Here is a 19,426-nt window from a genome sequence, read left to right on the forward strand (position 1 = left end):
TCAGGCTAATAAAGTTTTAACTTTTTAACTTCTCCCTTAACAAAACTGTCTTTTGTTTTGAGTCATTACACTTAATGAAAATCTCTGTCAGCTATATTTTGTGTTGAAACTGTATTATTGTTTTTATTTGTTAATGAGTTTTCCGTCACTGTGGTGAAGTTAAAAGTGAAGTTACTTGTACATGTAATTATCAAGGTGACTTGTTGCCATATACATATTTTTATTGTTTGTGCTTCTTCATTGTATTTTATTAACAATCGATTAGTCTATGAACAGCAATTCAGCAATAGCAAATGATAACTGATTAACTGAAAAAGCATTCTCTAACGTGACACCATCACTTAACAAGCAAGCATGTTGATTCTGGTAATTTTTAATGGACAAATATTATTATTTTTGACATTTCACAGAATAAATAATGGTTCAGTTATTATTCACATTATTGATAAATGCTGAAAATATCAACTGAATAATTATTTTGGTTGAAATTTTAGGTGGCCCACAGATTTAAAAAAAATCCTTTCCTCCTGAGAGCTTTTATTTTTCTAAGTCTCTTGAGTTCCGGTGGTATTGACTGTGTGTGACTTGACACTCCCATCACTGTGAACCGACGGAGCCGTTCGGACGACATGGCTCACGTCACGTCGACAAGCTTCGTGTTTTCTCGGGTGAAAGGGTCATTTTCTTCCTCCACAGGTGCAGGAAACCAGTGAAAGTGACTGTATTTGTCTGTGTCGCCCCCTCTCGACCATCAGGGAGTCTTTCACTTTCACTTTTCTTTCTAAAACATGTGAAAACACTGAAATGGCCCTTTAATGTTACTGTTAACATATATAAATTTTTACTTGAATTTTTCTATGCTGATAAATGAAGGGAGGAACCTCCATCACACACACACACACACACAGGTTTCAGGTTTAATGTTTTAATAACAGATCTCCATATACAAACTGGATACAGTGATGTCATTCTGCCGTTATAACTCCCACCAGAACAGGCATAAAGTGTGTGTGAAAGCATGTGTGATGCTGCGTGTGTGTGTCTCTGTGTGTGTATGTCTGTGTGTGTGTCCATGCATGTGATACCTGTATGGTGATAATAGAGAATGCATATTTTACACTTACACAGACACAGAGGAATAAAACGCATTTGTCTCGATTCAGCCTGAAATGTCAAATCAAAGCGATGACAAAGTGAAGAAGAATGAGACTGAATGTTTGTTCTGTGCAGAATGAGGCACATTTTCAGAAAACTCTGACAGCCAAAATGATTTTCTTTGTGTTCGTGTCATTTGTTTCCTGCCCGCAGATGGCCTGGACAGCAAACCGTACAGGTGAATCATTGAATTTGCTCAGGTGGAAACACTCAGCTGTGTGGCGCTGCAGCTGGTTCGGCAATCACAGCTTTTGTTCGCTTCAGCGCTCATTAGTCTGAGTTTTTAAACAGCTCAAAGCCTCCTTAGACTTAAGTCCTGATGCTCTTACAGCCAAATCTTCATCCATTCATCTCGTATTTACTCTGTTATTTACCTTCACCGCTCTCAGCTGGCTCTAAAGCAGCTTTGCTCTGAAATTAGGTTAAATGGTTGTTTTTAAAGCAGAGTAATGGAAATCCTTGGATGAGACGATGACTCGCTCAGCCCTCAGTAGCGAGTGTTTGTTTTGGAAATGAACTCTTGAACTGCAGGATGGTGCTTCGTGAGGGTTTCTCCAGATAATCAGTTAACTAAGAACAAGAACCATGAACCATTTATCCAGTTAAAGCTTATTTATTCATTAGATTTATTTATTGGACTCTGAAAATCTGCCCTCAAGGTTTTATTTGCAAAGAGTTTCAGATTCCTTTGTCAGACTTAAAAATATCGAATAGTGATGTGAGTCTGGAGTTTTAATGTGACCAGTATTAACCCTTCACTTGATGAGTAGGAGCAGCTTCAACTGACCTCTTTTACTTTTCTAGTGCCTTATATTGAAAATACTTCAAAGTATTTGTCTTCTCAGTTATCTGGCTCCTGTACTTCCGACACTGCAGTAGTTCGTACGTCCAAATCTTAGAAATTAGCCTAAAATGTCCCGTCAGATTCCTTCAAACTGACTGTGCAGCATAATTCAAGTGTTTTGTGTCCAAACAAACTAAAGCGGACATATTTCGCTCATACAGACTGTCCTCACAGTCAACAGTGCAGCGGGAGACCTGCTGTATGATCACTGGTGGTGTGATTCAGAGTCTCCGCTCGGTTTTGAACTTTGGGATCTGAGACATGAGAATGAGAAAGTGACAATGAGAGGAAACTTTTGAATGAAACAGGTTTGAACGAATGCCGATATGCTGACTTTGACTCAGTCACGAACATATTTGCATTCACACACAACAAATGTGACCAAAATGCACCTCTGACCTCCTGCAGACCATAATTCTCAATGTCAGCTTGAAAGTGTCTGAACGTTAACGTGTGAACGGACCCTGGCCGATATCCAGCTAAACTCCAGACTGTTAAACACTTGTTTGGACAAATTCAGCATTTATAAAATCGTTGTTAGCGTCAGTATTTCGGGAGAAGAACGAGCTTCGCTTCAGTTCTGTTGCATTCTGGGGTGAATTTTTCCTTTGACATCCAAAGAGAGCAGATCTAGTTTCTCCTCTTATCTCAGACATTGTGATGAAGCATTAATTTAGCCGAGACTGACCCCAGAGCTCATGAGCTCATTCCAGATACACTCAGCGGACATGGTGTTGCTATGACAACACAGGCGAGTATATGGGCTGCAACAGCACCGGCTCCAACACCGTGTGAGGAAGCTGGAGGTCCGTCTGCAGCTCCAAGGGCACAACCTTGACTCCTGCAGTCCTGGAAGTTACTCTGCTATTTATAGGACAGACTGTCACACAAAAGACAAAGAAAACACACAAACGCAGGCTGAAACACTCGCTGCACTGCGAGCTTTCATACATGTAAGACAGGTTAAAGGAAACAATGTGGAGGTCATCTTCATTTTCATCAATGCCAGAGTCAAGAGACAAGCAGGGAGGAGATCTCCGCAGCTTTTCTCAGTCGACATTAGCAGCTATGTGGTGCTGTGAGCTAAATGCTAACATCAGCATGCTAGCATCGACAACAGCAACGTGCTGATGTTTGTGCATCGTTGCTTAGCATGTTAGCATGCTAACATTTGTTAATTAGCGCTAAACACGAAGCACGGCTGAGGCTGTTGTTTGTTTTCAGTCTGGACCAAAGTGGTGGACGGACAGGCGGACTCTGCCGTCCCTCTCGTCCCCCAACTAGCTAACATCTTAAATTGGTACGGATTGATTGACATGTTTCTGCAGCTTCTGTGCTCACTCTGCAAAACGTCAACGCCTGCCAAACAGGAACCAGCTGACACGAACACGATGCCGGACCGAACTATGAAGTTAAACATCAAATAGCCGCTCGGTGTGATTATTGGAGCAGGAAGTCTGTTTAATATGATGAAGCTTTGCATGCAGCATGATTTCAGCATGCAGAGTTCTTAACGTCCAGCCATATTCATAATGCCTCAATATCTGCTCACGTTTGCACGTCCAACCCCAGAAAAAACAAACAAAGCCAGAAATGACTCAGTGACCTTTTGGCAGGTTAATGGCAGGAAGCCCAAATCCACAGAGACGATCTGTGGTTTTTGCAACATACTTGAGTTTCTTTAGTTATTCAGATAATTTCACAGATTCAATAAGCACCAGAATCAAAAAATGCAAAGCAAATAAATCCAAATCTTGACACAGAGCGGACTCCTTTGCACATGGCCACTTATTTAATCCTCTGTACCAAACATATGCAGTGAACGGTGGTGTTGCAGGAGCTGTTTCTGCACAGAGCTCAGATCAGACGAGACAAACTCCTGCAGCTCAGGATGGACTGTGGATTTACTGCATGTGCAAATACTTGCAAGAGGCAATACAGGTGCAACAGGAATGGAGTCCAAGACACAGTATGTATGATGCTGCACCATAAGGGGAGTGTGTGTGTGTGTGTGTGTGTGTGTGTGTGTGAGAGAGAGAGAGAGAGAGAGAGAAAGAGAGATAGAGCAGTTCTACGTTCGGAATGTGCAAGAGTGTGTGTTTGTTCGTGAGCAGGTTATTCATTAAGATGCTGTTTGTCCACGCGTGACGTTCAGGAGAATCAGTGGAACTCGGACCTTTCGCTCGGACGCTCGGCTAGCGGCCGCTCTGTATATTGCTCTCTGTGCTCGACTCGGGTCGCTTTCTCTAAAAAGTCACGCTGGACCCGAAACGCTTCGGCTTCAGTCGACAGATCAAACCCAGCTCGCTCTCTGGGACGAACTGAAGAAACTCTATCACACGAAATAAAAACACGTTGACATCTTCAAGTTCCCTAAAACAGCAGACATTCAGTTTTAACTGTTGCTATGTACAATAGAAGGATCTTCATATATTAATATTCTTCATCTTTCCTGTTTTTCTTCGCTTCCTTGCTGTCAACTCATTATTTCCATACATGTTTGTCCTTTTTCTATTTATAGAGTATTTCCAGTATTTACATTATAAATTACTACACAGTCTTGTGATAAAATAAATAACTTAAATACAACGGCCGTGGCGTTCGCAGTGTCTTTTGCATGAAGGGGGAAATGGGAGGGGCCGGATGAAGGCGGAGCCCGTCCTGCTGCTGGCTCCTCGTTGCTTCAGGGTCGCAGACAGAAAGGGAGGATAAACGATCTGTTTGTTCCATGCAGTTCTTCTGCAGAGAATCACGGAGGGGTGAAGTGAAGGCAGGGGGCCGAAGCACCGCGAATCAGCTTTAGTCCCACAGCGGCACGAGGTGGGGAAGTCTTCCTGAAGACGACGCACAGTGAGGCAGACGGTTCAGATCTCTAACTGAGCTGATCTACAGGAACAAGTGCTGCCTTTAAATCTAAAGCTGCATCATGATGCTTCTGGTTGGTTAAACTCACTCCAGACAGCAAACAACCTGAAATGCTCCTCTGGAAAATGAGTTTTCTAACGGACGGGCAGAGCTGAAGGATCACCGCCTGCTTTATCAGGACAAGATTTCATTTTTTTAGACCTTAGAACGAATTCATCTTTGTACTGAAGAAAAACAGAATTTGTGGATCTCAATTATATCAACAAGAAGAACGACTGAGTCATGAAAGGTGAATTTTGAAGAGCAGAACAGTTACTGCTGTTGCCTTCGTAGGCCAGAACAAAGGTTCAAATTTTAAATATGTTACATGGCAAAAAGTACGTGGACACCTGAACATGACACCTACTGTGTGTGTGAGTGTTCAGACCGTCCTGCACTCCTCTGGTCCCCCATCAGATGCCAGACCAGATGCAGGGATTTGCTCCCATTCAGCCACAAGAGCACTGATGAGGTTCAGCACTGATGTTGGCTGATCAGGTCTGGCTCACTGTAGGTGTTCCAGCTCCAAAGGTGGTGAATGAGGGTTAGGGTTGGACGAAGACTGTATACTGACGTATGACGACTTCTCTTGACTGGAACTGAGGGGTCTTATGGGGCGTCCACATACTTTTGACCATGTCATGCATATTCTTGACTGTACTGTTTTTAGCTACCAGAACCTTGTCGACTACCTGATATGCTAGCTAGCCTCTTTGCTAGTATTCAAGCATTTGTAATTGTTCCGAATACTGACAGCTGACTCTGTACGGTTCAGTCTATCTGAAGACTTCGTATCTGTCGGAGCGATGTTAGTTTCATACGGCACGTGCCGACGATTCAGGAAGCGTTTCCCACCGGACGAGCCGCAGTGAGAGCCAAAGGAAACAGGGTTCGGGTCATGACAGGTGCAGAGAGTAATACTGAGGGTTTAATACTGCTGTGGCAGGTGGGGTAGGTCTCTGGTGGTTGGCCCCTGATTTTGAGGTTGGGTGGAGAGCGAGGAGACAAGGAACGAAGGATTGGGGGATGAGTGCAAAGCTTCTCCTCCAGCTATACCACCGTGCCGCTCGGAGAGTTCCCGTTCTGTGCTGTCAAGTTCTGGAGAGGAAGACAAAACATGAGACAAAGTTAAGACAATCAGACCAAGAAGATGTAATTTACTGACCTGAGAGGACAAAAACCTGTTTAGAATATGACTGAAGGTCATAGTTGATTTATTATGACACAACGGACAGCAAGGAGGCTAAACGCTGTAAAATAAGTAAAACCGCACTAAAGGAAAGTGACTGGAATCTTCTCGTACATAAAGAATATGGGACTTTGCCTTCATGAGAATTCTTCAATGTCAAACTCATTTTAGGAAAAATAGAGTTTAACAGTCGAGTCACCCGCAGCTCTTCATCAACACTACTGAGCACACAGCAGCTTTTGTTCTCTCCATGCTGTTTCTGTTTGTCTTCATCACGTTTGAACTTTAAACGTTTCATTTTGATTAAAACTTCCATTGATTGCTGGACTCATTAAGCTGTGGAGATAAAAGCTCTTTGATTCCAGCTCGTAAAACGTGAGAATTATTGAAATGATTTTGGACTGCGTGGCGTCATCTTGGCTTCTGAGGCATTTTTCACAATTTACTAACATTTAGTGGAACACAGTAACAGTCGCCACAGTACTGATGCACCTCGTAGTCCGGTGTTTGTGTAATGAAAGATTAAACTGAGGACATACCGCCTTCCCCGGCCGGGCCCAGGTGCAGATGAGACCCTCTTGGCAGGCTGTGATGATGCAGTCGTCCATGAACACCAGCACCGTCAGCCTCTCGTGTGCGATCTTCTTGCACACCAGCGGCTCCAGCAGCGGCACCTCGTGCATGCGTGGGCACAGCGTGGTGCCCAGGACCTTGGCGGCGTCCAGCCGGTTGCTCCTCGGCGCCACGTTGATCTTATCGTTGCTTTTGCTGATGTTGCCGAGGCTGTGGTACCGCTTGTGCTCCTTCTCCACCCCACTGCTGCAACCGGACTTGTCCGACTTGCGCTCCTGGAGCGACAGCGTGGCGAAGCGGCCAATGCTGAAAGGTGTGCTGTTTCCTCCGCTGCTGCTCCCTCCGCCTCCTCCACCTCCTCCGCCGCCCTCCGAGGTGCCCTGGCCCTTGGAGGCATTTGCCACCGCAGGGTGGGGCAGAGAGTTGGAGCGAGACAGGGAGCGAGGAAGCGGTAAGGGGAGCGTCGGTGGGTTGGAGGTGCCGGTGTTGGTGTTAGGCGGGTGGTGGTGCCCCTCAACCCCTCCACCTCCTCCCACACCTGAAGTGCTGTTGACCCCGCCACTGCCAGAGTTGGACAGCGAGGGTCCAAAAGTGTTAGTAAAGGCACGGGACAGCGGCAGGCGGGGGTACAACACGTCATCCGTCAAGTCCCACAGACAGAACTGGGTGTCCTGCCCGACCGAACCGAACCTGTATGTGACCGCCGCCGAACCGCCACCTTTAGAGCTGTGCCGTGAGAGACGCGACAACGTGCTGCTTGTTCGGACCCGGCCGAAGTGCATGGAGTTATTTGGTGCCCCCTGGTGGAGGTCCTCCTCGCTGCCGCTGAGCTCCATCGGCTCTTCATCTTCCAGGGAAGTGGTGAAGGGGTCGAATGCCACTACATTGACCCAGGACTTGTGGCCGTGACCTCTTGCAACCACACGACTTTCTGCAAACGACCAGACGGTGACCAGGTCATCCTCTCCGCCGGTGGCTAGATATTTCCCGTCGGGGCTCCATGACACGCACAGCAGCCCGCCGAAGTAGCTCTTCATCACTCCTTGCAGCTCCATCGAGTCAAAGTGGAAGACGCGCAAGCAGCCGTCCTGACCCACGCACGCCACGTGCACACCATCCGGGGAGAAAGCGAACTCGTTCAGGCCTCCCTCACCCACGGCCCATCGTAACAACGGGTTGCGCGGCGTCTTGGTTTTGCAGGCGTAGACGGCGAAGCCTTCGCCCTGCCGCAGGAGAGAGTACTGCGGGGCTGTGGTGCCACACGGGTGGTCCACGTTGTAGAGGTAGAGGTGGCCGCTGGCGTGGGAGGCCAGGAACAGGTTCTCCGATTTGGGAAGCCACTTTAGACACGTCACCTTCGATTTGTCTATCAACCTCTGGAAGACAGGAAGGAGGTGGACGGAGGAAATGTGAGGGAAAAGATTAAAAGAGAGAGACTAATAATAAACATATTACCAATTTTAGATTTGACTGTGTTTTTATCAGATTGATGTGTAGAGTCGCCTCATTGCTGGTAAAATGTGATCTAAAAACACTAAATATGAACTACTGAGAGAGGAACAAGCAGCAGCAGCAGCAAGAGTGAGGAGAAACCAGGAAGAGGAAGATGAGGAAAGAAAAAGATGTAGAGAAGCAAAACCCAGAGAGGGGAACAGATTCAGGAGACACACGAGCACAAAGCATGCAGTGGTGCACACATACACGCCCAGTCTCTGAAATTCAACTGGGAATCCCATTAAAGAGAATCCCATTACACAGAGAGAGGCAGTTCAGGAGACGCAGGCAAAGAATCAGGAGCAACAAAGGACGTTAGAGGGAAAACGATGAAGATGGCGTCTGAATCCTGAAGCATTCAAACTGAGGCAAAAAAACAACAATACAACAATGACAAATGACTTCTGATGTATTATAGCAAGTTTTACACAAACAACACACAGCCGCAACCTCGGCCACTTCACAGCTCATGATGTGATACCTCCTCGTTGAAGAGTTTACTCGTTTCCTTCTTGATGGGGTCGAGATACTGGACCTGTCCGGCTGAGAAACCCACGATGAGAGCTACGCTCTCCGCTGTGGCCGAGTACTGGTTGAAGTCGTGACACGTCGGCTGAGTCCCTTTGTAGATTCTCTTGTCTATCGGCTTACTGAGGTCTACAGCCTGCAGAGAGAGAACCAAACATCAGCCGGGCAAAGCTTCAGACACGTTCAGAGTCATCTGTCCCGCACAATTGATTGAAAGCAAGAATTCACAATAAAACATTGTTTACCACAGTTACAAACATCTGCTGACAATTATTGTCACATTTCTGGGCCCAGTTATTAATTGGTGATGTGTTTTTATTTTCTGACAGATGCTCGTCAAGCACAGATGACAAAAAGTCACTCTGAGGCATTTCCAGCTGCAGCAGAGTTTGAGTGAAAGCCGTTTTTCATCAGGTTTTGGTGGATCAAAGGAGCAAAGGTCTCTTTCTACTGCCGCTTCGTGTGCTGACACTCAGCAATCATACAGGGAGAAACTCGTCAGGCAAGATTCAGAGACACCGATGTTTCCTCCAGCATCAACACGGCTGCACAGCACAGGTCACGCCTGAGCTCTCTCATTGTGGATTACACTGTAGTCCTCGCTGTCAAGATTCACAATCAACTGCAACACGGAGAAAACGCTCATCATGCCCCATAAACCACAACTCACTGGACTGGTTCATTTTTCATGTCTGTCTTAAAACAAAAGACCAGCGTCCATATGAACACTGATGTTCCCTTCCTAAGTGTAAAAATCTTTGTTCTGTATGCACAAACACATTCCAAAGTTTAGCTGATGCTAATATGAGGGTTCAGCCGCGCGTTAGCCGCGTTTCTTTAATACGCTCATGACGTTACTCGCCCTCTGCTGCAGCTCAGCGTGGAAACACTTTCATTAGCTTCACATAAACCTGGTGCATGTTTTTGCTCAGACTGCGGAGTTTGAAAGAAGAGGGGTGAGGTGAAGAGTATTCAGTTGGTTGCATTTTGCAACCTCAACACTAGATGCCACTAAATCCTGCATAATGGTCCTTTAAAACAGACTTGAAAAATGGTAACCTAATCTTTTAATTCAATCAGAATTAGAATAAGGTTTAGAATAAGTGTGTAGGTGTTACTCTTTTCAATTATTTCTTCGAGGACACTTTGCATGAGGAAGCATTCTGGGAAATGTAGGAAGTCACTGAGTGACGGAGAAGCAGATGAGGGAACGCAGTAAGCAGTAATTAGTCATTTGCATGTCAAAAGACAACTAAACCATCAGGTTAAAAGCAGACAGCACTGGTGAGGTGAACGCAGTGTAGTTAGGCCCTGCTTCGAATTGGAATACAGTCAATTAAATGCTGTTTGAACACAGTTACAGCTAAAAAACATTTTCAAATAGATTTAGCCAAAATCCAGGACAACTACGCCTAAACGCCTTTTCCATTCTGACCTGCAAATCAATGAATAAAAGCTTACTGGGGAGTAGGAACACCAAGAAAGCAACTTACAACACCTCACGTCAAACTTAAAGAATATCCTCTGGAGGACAGGGTGCATTAAGGTTGATTATTAGGGATGCACAAGATCAGTATTAAAACAAGTGCCGACCTTATCAAGCAGATTGGGCATCGACCAGATGTCACTGAGCTTCTCTGGCACTATAAAATTCAATGTTTCCATCAGTCACAGCAGGCTGCCGACCAAATTTTTAGCTGGTACATAACAAGATATCTGATATATCAGCACATGCCAGGCGTCTGATCAATACTTAGTATCAGGACACACCTTCAGTTAGGGTATCAGTGTATTTCACAGTTAAATCACTGAGTGTGGAAGCAGGGGAAACTTTAAAAACAGAATCTCCTCCTTCACATAAAGACTGTGAGCCACTGGATTTTGAGGATTTTTTGAGGAGGTAGAGTAGAAATATAACGTACTGCATGTTATGCTGCCTGAATGCACTGAACAGACACTTGGATGGGAATGTGCTTGCATGTGATTTCCTGCAGAAACCTGCATGACCCAGAATGAGGAGTCTAAAGATGTGACTGACAGCGTGACTTTTTAAAATGCAGTCAGTTCCAACATTTGCCCTCACTGATCCATGCGCCGTTAGAGGAGGACAAGCTTTTTGCAATCGTCCTCCAGCTCCTCCTAAATGGGTTATTAACATTCCTCATTAAGAAGCAAGTGGTGCAACTAGCTGCAAGCAATTTCAGCCCTCTAAAAATTCCTTGGTGCATGCTAGCAATGCTAAAAACAAGCTCTGTAAGGAGAAACCTGAGGACAAATGCAGATCCCTCCCTCAGGCAAGAGTCTGGTCAACACAATCATCTCATTCATAAAGTCAGATTTCTGTCATGTAGATGTAGGAGAAATATGACCGACAGACTAAAAGCATTGGAAACAGCAGTGTTACATGATTTTCACACTGGATTCTCACATTTAATATCATCAACATCACCTCCATCACCGCCAGGCAGACAGCACAGCCTGTGATGCAGTGTGAGTGCCACAAAACAGCTTTAAGTTTCAATATCAGCAGCATCTTGCAAAATAGTAACTGAATCACCTTAAAACGTCCCTCAACACCAGTAAGTTACATTTACAGCAACTCCAAACATTACGCGTCTGGTCGAGGACATTCAGATTAACATTCAGCAGGCAGCAGAGAGCAGAAGCAGCCTTTGGTTCACATGCTTTCGAGCAGACATGCAGTGAATGGAGTGCTGTCAGTCCTCTGGCTGCTTCCTGCTGCTGCTCTCCTGCAGCGGCCACTGGCACGGTGCGTCCGTCCGTCTGGAAGATGCACCGTTCACGGTTTGTCCACACAAACCATCGGCCTCTCCATTTTGCATTGCACAGCAAGCAGACAATGAATGTGAGCGTGTTGGCTAGCTGTGTGCAGCACTAGCCCCCAGCGAGGTGAAAGAAGATGACGAAATACGAGCTAACGACATCAAATTAGCGATGCAGGCTAGCATGCTAAGCTAAGCCTGACCATCCAATCTGTCATTCCGGCCGAGAGCGGAGGGGAGAGCAGGCTCACCTTCTTGATGTTGGTGTACGTGTAAAAATACAACTCCCTGCCGATGTTGAAGCACACCCGCTCCGACTCCTCGCTCGGGTCTTCGGGCTGCAGCTTGACCATAGAGACCCGGACCGGCGGCAGGAAGCCCGCCGGAGAGGAGTTGGCTGCGGCATTGGAAGAGGAGGAGGCGGCGGCGGCGGCGGCAGCGGCGGCGGCGGCAGCCCCGGGCCCCTGCAGCAGCCCGACCCCTCCGCCGGGTATCGTACCGGGTCCAGCCCCTGGGCCCAGCGTGGCTCCGGCGGACGGACCCCGCGGCAGCCCGCCCCGCTGCTGCGAGTCCGAGAGGGTGAGCAGCTTGTAGAAGCCCTCTCTGGTCCGGAACTGGGATTTAATCTCATTGATATCCTTCAGAGCGCCGCCATCTCCGGCCATTTTTAGTACAAACAAGCCGCACAGGAAACTGAGATTTTGACCTGGAAATAATAAAGCTACAATAAAAAAGTACTAGAATAGAAATGGGAGAGGCGAAGGCGAGCAGCAGCAGCCGAGCTCCGCTAGGCCGACCAGCACACCCGGTCTGCTCCAGTGCATTTTACACAAGCACCGGCAACCATACCACCGCTACCTGATACATGAACCCCGAGAGAAAGCCCATCTGAGCCGGTCTAAGCATCATCTTCGACCGGGTCTCTGCATCCAGCGTGCGTAAAGTACGTGCGATGATGCGTCGACTGCTGCTGCTGGCCCGGCCTGACACTGCGCACTCACACCGATGTGTCGGGGGTAAAGAGAGGGCATCCGGCCCTGAACAACTTGCTTCACTCACCTCTCATTCAACCTCCCAGTGACAACAGCACCACCTTAAAGATATGCTCAACTTTATAGTTCCGCCCTCATGAAAAGCAGCACTTTAATATTGATTTGACGTGAAGTTTTGCAGGATCCCGATTAAAACGCACCAGAATAACTGGTGAAGGCTTGTTTTTATGGAACAAGATTAGCGCGACACTCATGTTCATAATGAGCTGTTGCATGTTAAAAATACAATTCCTTACCCGAATAAATTAATTCAAATTAAAGATCTGTAATGATGCAAATATTATCGATGGTGTGTGTCTGCTGTAATTTAAAATTTGCTGTTTCCCAACACCTTCACGTCCTTATTTTTCTCCTCAGAAAGCTTAATTTATTATCAAATACTTTGTTTTACATTCAGTAGTTCAATATGAGCATGACAGATTTCTGTAAATACAATCTGTGCCGGCACTAATCTCCTTCTGCACTTTCTCATAACACAGTGAGCAACAAATTGAGAGGAGTCGCTGCTGTAGGGCTGTAATAATTCAGCATCATCTTCTCATAGCAGCACATGCACACATGTAGCACCACAGCTCCTCAGATGTGAGTAAGCACACAAACAGGGATTACTTTCACTTCTTCCTGATTTTCCTCAGTCAGCACAGTTCACCTCATCTTGTGGTAATTAACTTTATTACAGTGTAACGGCAGCAGAAGTGTGTATTTTTGATCCAACGCAAATTCAGGTTACAAAACACACATCATGAGCAGCAGCGGCGCTGCTCTGCTCCAGTCCTTTATGCTTGCATGTGGCGTCTTTGGGAAGCCATATGTTTCAGTCCCTGCGGGCGGCTGCTGCTGCAATCAACAATGCTGTGGCAGAAGAAAGTAGATACTCCCCCCATTAGTGCCAGAGGAGACCTTCCTCCACTCCTCAGTGAGGGTTTTCTCAGATGTGTGGATTCTTGAGCTTGTTCTGGCCCTCAAATGGTTGAAATTAGCATAAATAAGAGCAGACTCCCCCAGACTGAGGGATACAAGACGACGATCCTCTTTGGGCAGTATGAATTTGCAGCATCCTTCCATCATTTCTCTGTGACACATCTCTCCTCCCATTAGAAAGTAAAATACTGTGGCAGTGAAGCGTCCATGCCAGTCAAAGTTACTGATGACAGATGAAAGCTCTGGGTAGAGGCATTCATACGGAAGTGGAGCTGGGAGTTTCCCATGATGCTCTATGCCAGCAGACTGGAGAGTCAGGGTAGCATGACGTAGTTCTCAGCAATTTCCAGGACATAAAGGTTGGACAGCCCCGATTGGTCATCAGTCTGACGCGTCTCCAGGACGACCATCCTGCAGTGAGAAGGTCAGAGGATGTCAAGCACGGATATGGTGGAGTTTAAACCTGCTTAGAGTCAATGAAAACCTTAATGGGGGTGAATGGATAGTTTACACCAAAACAGACTCTGATCTCACGTCCTGCAAAACTTCCCATCAGCCTCAGCTGTACTTTGGGTTTAGTGCTAATAGCAAGCACCAGCATGCTAACACGCTAAGCTGTAATTGCGAACATTGCAAACATTACACCTGCTAAACATTAGCATGCTAGTACTGTCACTGTGAGTATATTAGCATTCTGATGTTAGCATTAGCTTGAAACACAACTGCGTAAGTACAGCCTCACAGAGCCCCGAGCATGGCTGGAGACTCTGGGGGCCCAAAAACCAGAAGCTCTTGTTGGGAAAAATGATCTGCCACAGTTGGACTGACGTGTTTCACGTTTCCACGTGTTTGTAGTAAAGAGAGGCTGAGATAATTATTTGTCAGGAGCAACAAAAGTCGTCGTGTTCGAACAGATAGAGAAAAGAGCGCCTGCTGATGGGTTTTATGGTAGTTGGCATCCATATGAGTTGCATTACCACCACCTGGATTGTCAGTGCAAACTATTTCCACCCAGAATGATCCCATCACCCCGACCCAGTTATCTCAGCTGCTGCAAATCCTTCACTCAGTACAGCATCTAGAGCTTTTCCAGATATGTCCACAACTTTCTCCTGGCAGCATCCAACACCATCTTAATCCTTTTCAACTTCCCCTGCATTAACAGCACAATGTATCTCGATGGCAATAAGTGCTAAAAATAGTTTTGTGTCCAACAAAAAAATCTAAGCAACCAGACATTAAGACCAGAGCAGTGAGTGAGGACACGCAGTACCTGTCTGACTGCACCAGTCTGTAGATCTTCCTGGGGTCAGTGGTTTCCTCCAGCACTTCGTTGCATCCTTGTCTTTTTCTCTGCCAGCCGTGACGCCACACTGCCAGCAGTGTGTCCTCAAAATACACTGCACAGACAGACAGACAGACAGAAAGACAGTCAAAGCTGAGCTCTGTTCATCTACAGTATTAACAGTCACTAGTTCATCAGCAGATGTTCTCACCTATAGACTCAACATCATGAGAGAAGGTGGTGTCATATTGTGGAGGCCTGCTGCTCCTCAGCTCCCCCTCCAGACCAACTATATGTACTGACTCTGTGGAGGAGAGAGAGTTCCCATGCAATGAAAGATGAGCAGATCTGAGAGTGTCTGTGAGGTCTGTCTCCTGTCTAACAAAAACACCTGAACATCATTTATCAACCACACTGCTGCTGCCCATGACTGGAGCGGGATCCATCATTGTTCTGCCTTTATCTGAATTCTTGTTGTACTATTAGGGATGAACTTTTGACATCTTGGCTCCAGACTGAAACAAAAGCCCAAAAGCCTGTCGAAAGAAAAAATCTCCTGCTTAACAATGAACACCAACAAAATTACATTTTTTGGTATTTTCCATGATCAACATCAATAATGTCTTGCAAAATTGCTATTTATTTGTTATTATTTGTAGCTTTCGACAAGAAGCTGCTGTAATAGCATTATCTCCATTGATAACATAACGCGTCACATGGAGAACCAAAGTGGACCACACATATTAGAACACACACTGCTTGATAGATGGAGGAAGAAAAGAAGGGAGAGGATGGTCTTTGGACACAAATTTATGTTGAAGGATCCATGAAAAAGTGCACGTTGCATCACATGTGACCTTTAACATGTACGCGTGTACAATCTTACACAACCAAACACATTATCTTTGCAACAAAGACTCCATTTACGCCTTGCCTCTGTGTTTAGACCTGGGATTTTTCTCGTTGTCCTCATCGATTCATTGAGCAATTTGAGGTGGTAGCAAATGAGCCCCAGACTCCCTTAAAAACAGTTGTGTTCTGGGAGTTGTTCAGTTCGGGGAAACTACGTGAAACACTGTGTCAAACAAAGTTCTAATGACATGTTCTCTCTTGTAAATTCGGCAGACGTGTTGCATTAATTTATTCCTTCTTTTGTATAAAAACATTGTGTCAGATGGCTGCAGTGTGTAGCGGCAGCGCTGTGTAGGCTACTCTGTGACCAGATAAATTACCTGCCTTGTTAACAGCAGATCAGCGGCGCACGTGGGTGCAACATGTTTCACCTCAGACATAGAATCAATAATCAGAGGTGTGTCTTTTTCTGCCTTCTCGCTTGCTCACTCTCTAAAATTGAACAAGGACCTATTGTATAATCCATGTTATCTAAAAATAAATACCTGTATATCTGAACTAATATCTGCCAGTGTTATGTTGTGTACGGATGCCATCACATTATACAGATTGCATTTACACCAAGCTAAGATCTGAACACAATGCGAGCCAGACTACCTCCACATGTGGTCTGTCTGGTCTGATCACATTCCCATCATGATGCATATTGTGTGTTTTTTGTGTGCAGTCTGGATATTAACACCAGGTGTGAATGGGGTCAGAGGGTCTCTTTGTGAGGCTGATAAAACTCAGCTCTGTGGTGTTTTAAATGCACAATAACATGCAGATATTTGTGTTGTTATGTGCATCTCTGTCTAATGTTTGAGAATTTGTGTCGTGAGTGCTTTAACATTAATGACAGATTTTAAATGAAACTTGTGTCGACTTACTTTCTATGAGGACGAGCAGTGAGCTACTGTCCAGCTGGTTTACTTGAACTACATCTGGACAAGGTTTCTCTGTAAGAACACACACACACACACACACACACACACACACAACACAAGTAAAATACTGAAAGTTTGCTGGGAATTCAGACGTCGTGTTTGCGGCTCGCTGCATTCTGAAGTCTTTATAATGGTCTTATTAATGCGGTATCACCTACCCAGGCCGGATTTGGTGAACCAGGATGTGTTGGAGTTGAGGTTGATGTATTCTACATTGACTGGCAGGTTGTGGCTGGACCCCCGAGAGACACCGATACACACCAGCGGGTACTCCTGCTGGGGCACCACCACCATCTCAAACACCCGCACCGGGTTGGGCAGGGGGAAGTCAAAATGCTGCAAGCGTGAAAGAGGAAAGGTGCAAGTCAAGAGTTTAATCTCCCTTTAGATGTATTTGAAATGTATTTGTGGGTTTTTCATTTCACACGGGGCAGAAAACCAAGCAGACAGGTTAAGTGTTGTGTTCAAGGACTCTTAAACCTGCAACCTTTAAGCCAAAGCACGGTGTGAGTCACTGAGTCTATTCTCTAAACCATAACGATTTTATGGTTTAAAGCTCATAAATTTGATAGTGGCCATAAAATGCTTTATTTCGCTGCCTGTGGTCATTTTATTAGCTGCTGTCGGTGTTAACAGTCCAATAAAAATGGTAAAAACTGAATGACAGACAAATAAGAACGATAAGCCCACGGCATCACACCATACATCATCTCAACCCGAAAATATTGTTGTATTTTCATATTGAATATCTTATGAAATATCTTATTTCATCACAGCATGTTCTGCTGTTCCTCCTTTTTTAACGTGCGACCTTCAGTGCCCGATGCAAACAAACATTTATGAATTTTATTGGAAGAAAAAAGGCTTGAAAATGTCTTTTTGACACACTGTGATGGGATAATACACAAAACATTTTTTAATTTCATGGACTTAAAGATGCGTAATGCTGTGCATATATTATAATGTGCTGCCACATTAACACTGACGTTAAATAAATGCATCTTAGAATCTTCTCAGTTGAAAAGCTCTGTCCTGGATGTTGCATTCTCCTGCATTTTTCTTTGTAGGAAATTTGAATTTCCAGCTGTTTGACTTCTCTGGAACAAAGGATTAGACTCAAACAGTTACGTGTTGAAGCATGAAGTGACGATTAATAAGCCAGGATTTGCAGATCTTAGTGGCTGGACCTGTTTGATCCTCTGATGTAGAAACTGATGATGCTAGTGAAATATATCCTGCTTAAATAAAAAAATGCTCAAGTTTTGTCTGGCACAGAACACTTTGTTAAATAATCCAGGGGTTTATCCACATACCTTTATGAGCATGAACTTGTGCATGGGCTCGTACCACTGCAGCAGCACCACACTGGACTCCAGACCACAGCACAGGAACACACATCCTCGCTGCAGGTTACCTGCTACAGGAGAGAGGATCAAACACAAGGTTTAGTTGAGCTAACCAATACTGATAAACTGCCGTATGTACAGGAAGCTGCCTGCCTCCTGCACTTTTTCTAATGTAGCTTAAATCTTAAAACGAGTGTGCAGCTAATTTCGTTGGTTGGAAAAGAAACGACATGTGAGAACTTTTCCATCACACTGACTATCCAACTACACCTGAACACTCACACACACACTGGTAGAGTGAAGGGAACGGATGCACAATTTTAATAATATGTATAATAAAAATGATCAAACGGGATTTATATTTATTTTTGCATTTTGTCTCACCAACTGAGCAGGTCTTGCAGCCTTTGGTATCAGGTATTTTACTCGTCACTGCACATTTCCTGAGGATGAAATAGATCATATAAGTTTTAATTGCCATTCTCTGAGATTAAAGAGAGAGAGAGTGACAGAACATGCAATACAGAGACTCCAGTGTTACCTTGGTAACAGTCTGTGAGTCGGCAAGGCAACCATCCTCTGGTCTTTCCGAGACTGTTCGTACAACTCTTTCAGCAAATGGGAGTGAAGCTGCGATGATTTACCTGCAAATACAGAATGAGACGCAGCTTGAAACCAACAAACAGCCTGACTTTCTTCTTGAAAATGTGCAGAAAACGTTCAGCCACTGAATCTCCCAGCTTTAACATCACCCCCGGGTAGATTTGGTCACTTCCTGCTGACTGTCAATCAGCTTGAATCATATTGGTTGAAGGAAAACTAATCTGATATTGTGGAATATTTAGAGATTTTGATCCAGATTTTAACCATTTTCCTAAAACTACAATCTGTTGATAGATTATGAAAAAACTAGATTTATCATCTCACAGTTGTTTGCAGTCAAACTGCATTTGACATGCATTTACACCCATGTCTGTCCACACTCATACAACAAATGCAGTGAAGACTATGAGGGAATTTAATAAAATGCATTCAGTGTATTTGTATTAGCATGCAATCAGTTGAACGACAATCACCGGAAGATCAGTATCAGCACAACCAATCAGCTCGTGTTGACTATGATGTTGCAAATACGGACGCTGCTGCAGAGAAGCTACAAACTGTAAAACATGGACGCTTCACACACATGTTGAACCTGCAGCTCTGAAGATCTTTACAATCGGCTCAGTTTCAACGTGGACGCCCAAGATTAGAGTCACCAACTCAGCATCTGAGCAAATGTGAATTATGACCACAATCTGCCTTCTGTTCCTGAGTTGTGCTGTTCAGTAATGGCCAGAAAAGTGTTTCTGCAGGATATTATGGCGTCACACTGACCTTTGACCTTGTTTTGTGAGGCTGCAATGACCTTTGACCACTAAATTCAAATCAGCTCTTCTTTGAGTCCAAGTGAACGTTTGTGCCAAATTTAAATTTAAACGTTTCAGGGATTAATCAACACTTCCTTTCTACCT

At 45.0% G+C, this 19,426-nt stretch overlaps 2 protein-coding genes across 2 annotated transcripts in view; both read right to left on the reverse strand.

The window, feature by feature from the left end:
• Nucleotides 1-929: 929 nt before the first annotated feature.
• Nucleotides 930-12,438, reverse strand: zmp:0000000529 (WD repeat-containing protein 20). Its single transcript, XM_041940679.1, has 4 exons — nt 11,722-12,438; nt 8,641-8,823; nt 6,632-8,041; nt 930-6,001 (listed from the first exon to the last, which is right to left on the reverse strand). The coding sequence occupies exons 1-4, from the start codon at nt 12,133-12,135 to the stop codon at nt 5,954-5,956; spliced, it is 2,055 nt and encodes a 684-aa protein (XP_041796613.1). The 5' UTR covers nt 12,136-12,438; the 3' UTR covers nt 930-5,953.
• Nucleotides 12,439-12,908: 470 nt separating this feature from the next.
• The window catches only part of LOC121608954 (mitogen-activated protein kinase kinase kinase kinase 5-like), a 28,432-nt gene continuing 21,914 nt past the window's right edge, over nt 12,909-19,426 (reverse strand). Inside the window, exons 25-32 of the mRNA XM_041940402.1 lie at nt 18,454-18,556; nt 18,297-18,355; nt 17,880-17,983; nt 16,725-16,902; nt 16,510-16,578; nt 14,940-15,032; nt 14,717-14,843; nt 12,909-13,854 (exon numbers count right to left, since the gene is read on the reverse strand). Coding sequence (XP_041796336.1) covers nt 13,758-13,854; nt 14,717-14,843; nt 14,940-15,032; nt 16,510-16,578; nt 16,725-16,902; nt 17,880-17,983; nt 18,297-18,355; nt 18,454-18,556 — 830 coding nt within the window. The 3' untranslated portion in view covers nt 12,909-13,757. The remainder of the gene's footprint in view (nt 13,855-14,716; nt 14,844-14,939; nt 15,033-16,509; nt 16,579-16,724; nt 16,903-17,879; nt 17,984-18,296; nt 18,356-18,453; nt 18,557-19,426) is intronic.

This window comes from Chelmon rostratus, chromosome 7, assembly GCF_017976325.1.
Source record: "Chelmon rostratus isolate fCheRos1 chromosome 7, fCheRos1.pri, whole genome shotgun sequence".
Taxonomy (NCBI): Eukaryota; Metazoa; Chordata; class Actinopteri; order Chaetodontiformes; family Chaetodontidae; genus Chelmon; species Chelmon rostratus.